At 45.0% G+C, this 2,301-nt stretch overlaps 1 protein-coding gene across 1 annotated transcript; it reads right to left on the reverse strand.

Annotated features, from left to right (window-relative positions):
* Nucleotides 1–148: 148 nt before the first annotated feature.
* On the reverse strand, nucleotides 149–1,899 carry LOC119325710. Its single transcript, XM_037599443.1, has 4 exons — nucleotides 1,867–1,899; nucleotides 1,721–1,768; nucleotides 721–1,632; nucleotides 149–624 (listed from the first exon to the last, which is right to left on the reverse strand). The coding sequence occupies exons 1-4, from the start codon at nucleotides 1,897–1,899 to the stop codon at nucleotides 172–174; spliced, it is 1,446 nt and encodes a 481-aa protein (XP_037455340.1). The 3' UTR covers nucleotides 149–171.
* Nucleotides 1,900–2,301: the final 402 nt, after the last annotated feature.

Genomic DNA, 2,301 nt, shown 5'->3' on the forward strand with positions numbered 1-2,301 from the left:
GGGAGGGGGCAAGTAATTATTGAGTTCGGGAATTTTCAATCCAAGTAAAACATGACAGGAAAGGTGGTTATGGAACAAACTGCCTATACAAATCACTTAGGACCGGAAGTGAATCACAGAACGCGAAGCCAAATCCAACCCCTCAGTTATCTGCTTCATCTCTTCGGCTGTCTATGGATATCTTGATGGACAAACCTTGACCTTGATCTCAGGATCCAAGTTACCACGGCTCCCGCACACTTTCCTGTCGTACAGAGATATCTCTGTTACATTAACTGTATGATCCACAACACACCTGATGTATCGCATAAAACTGTCATCGGGTTGGAAGCCATAGATGGTGAGCTCAACTAGATTCTTGTGCTTGAAATCAGGTGCGCATGGCTTCCAATTCACGTCTGCCTTTTCGCAGTAACCATTTTTCTTCCAAGCTTCTTCGTCTGTCAGCATTATGCACCAATGATCCCTTACCGCGACACACAGCTCTTCTAGGGTGGGTGCAGCTTCAAGAATAAACATCGTCCAAGCTAAATCACATCCTTCAGGAAGATTGTCTAGATTCACATGCTGTAGTTTGCCGAGCACAGGCGTGAGCAGTTTCGGGCATTCTAGTAGAACCCAGATCTGTAATAGAAACAAACAATTTCAATTTTTACTATTGTCACATATAACCATCATATAAGAATGGACAGATATGATTCACATTACTAATGAGTGTACCTTTTCACTTTGAAAATCAAGATGCAGATTGCTTATGTTAGGAACATTAGCAAGAAGCTGACTTAACTCCAGAGTCTTCTCCCAACGAACACCAGTTTTAGTGAGGCTCAGCTTTGAAAGCTGTGGTACAAAACCAAAATACAGGGGATCTTCATAAGAGTACCAATTATTATAGCTCACTCGTTGGAGTTTCGATAGACATGTCAGCTCAACTCTTGCAAATTCCCCATAGTCTACCTCAAGCTCAACAAGCTGAGCATGTTCTACTTGCAGCACAGAATCGATCCCTGAGTCGCACTCGGTTAAACGCAAAGACGCCAAGAGTTTGCAAGTGCTGAGAATGTTGGCGATATCCAGTTCAGCAAACCTCATATTGCGCAGCCACAGGCGCCTGAGTCCAGCAAATACATCAGGGAAAGCACCAACAAAATTATTTAACTGATTCGCAAATTGGACAAGATCGGCAGGAGAGCAGTCCGTATAAGCCTTCTCCGTTATGATCTCAAACTCAGCTGCACCAACCTTCTGGGTTGCCATGGCGTGGGCAACAGATCTTCCAATGGTGAGAGAGACATGTGGCATCAAGACGAATCTGATTTTGAGTTTAGTAATGGCGATCTTCGGATTCCTTGTGCACAAGATGCTATCCGTTACACGAGCCACAGCATTGTTGGTTCGGAAAACTTCACCGCGGTTTAAAACACGAGCTTTATCATGGTGACCTGGAACGGAACCAGCACTTAAGAAGAACTGCGAGAGCATGGTGGGGAGATTCAACATTTGCTTGGAGAGGATGCAGGTCCTTATAGCATCAAGTGTGTCCACCCTCTCCAGAATATTGAGCAGAATGTCATTGGGGAGCTTGCTAAGCCTGTCTCCATCGCCAGCAGTTGCTCCGTTGTGAGCTGATTTCTGCATTGCATTTAGTTGGAACAACAAATAATCAGCCATTTGAGGATGAACCATATATAGGTTGTGTACAATCACCAGGCACGCTTACATTACGCCTGCGACGGCCGCCAGCAGCGGCTTCGTTGCGAGCTGATTTCTGCATTGAATTTAACAGGAAAAAAAATCCAGCAGCCTAGCCAAGGGTATGAATCGAACGGAAGGAAAGACATCAGGCAGAAAAGAAGCAGCACTTACATTGCGTCTGCCACCACCGCCTTTGTTCTTCATGGCTGTTCAGATAAACAAAGCAGCCTACTCGCCGGCGAAAAACAAATCTGGGACGCCCACTTGTTCTATCGATGAGCGGCCCCTCGTACTCCTCTATTTACTGAGGCCGGCTCTCCTCCAAGAGGGAGGAGATTATTCAGAGGAGAGGGAGGAGGATCCGGATTACAACTTCTCAACGGACAGATTCCAAAAAAAAAAGGTTGCGCTAACTGCCACACGTGTGGCAAGAAGGGAGACGCACCACACGTCTTTAATGTAAACAGGTTGCCACGTCATCGCATGCATGCATGCAAGAATCTTTTTGGATTTTCAGTTTTTAAAATGTTTTATCTCTTAAATGAAAAATCCGATTGAAAATCCGTTTTCACCATTAAATCCCTCGCGATGAGATCTTCGAAACTA

This window comes from Triticum dicoccoides, chromosome 6B (genome assembly GCF_002162155.2).
Source record: "Triticum dicoccoides isolate Atlit2015 ecotype Zavitan chromosome 6B, WEW_v2.0, whole genome shotgun sequence".
Taxonomy (NCBI): domain Eukaryota; kingdom Viridiplantae; phylum Streptophyta; class Magnoliopsida; order Poales; family Poaceae; genus Triticum; species Triticum dicoccoides.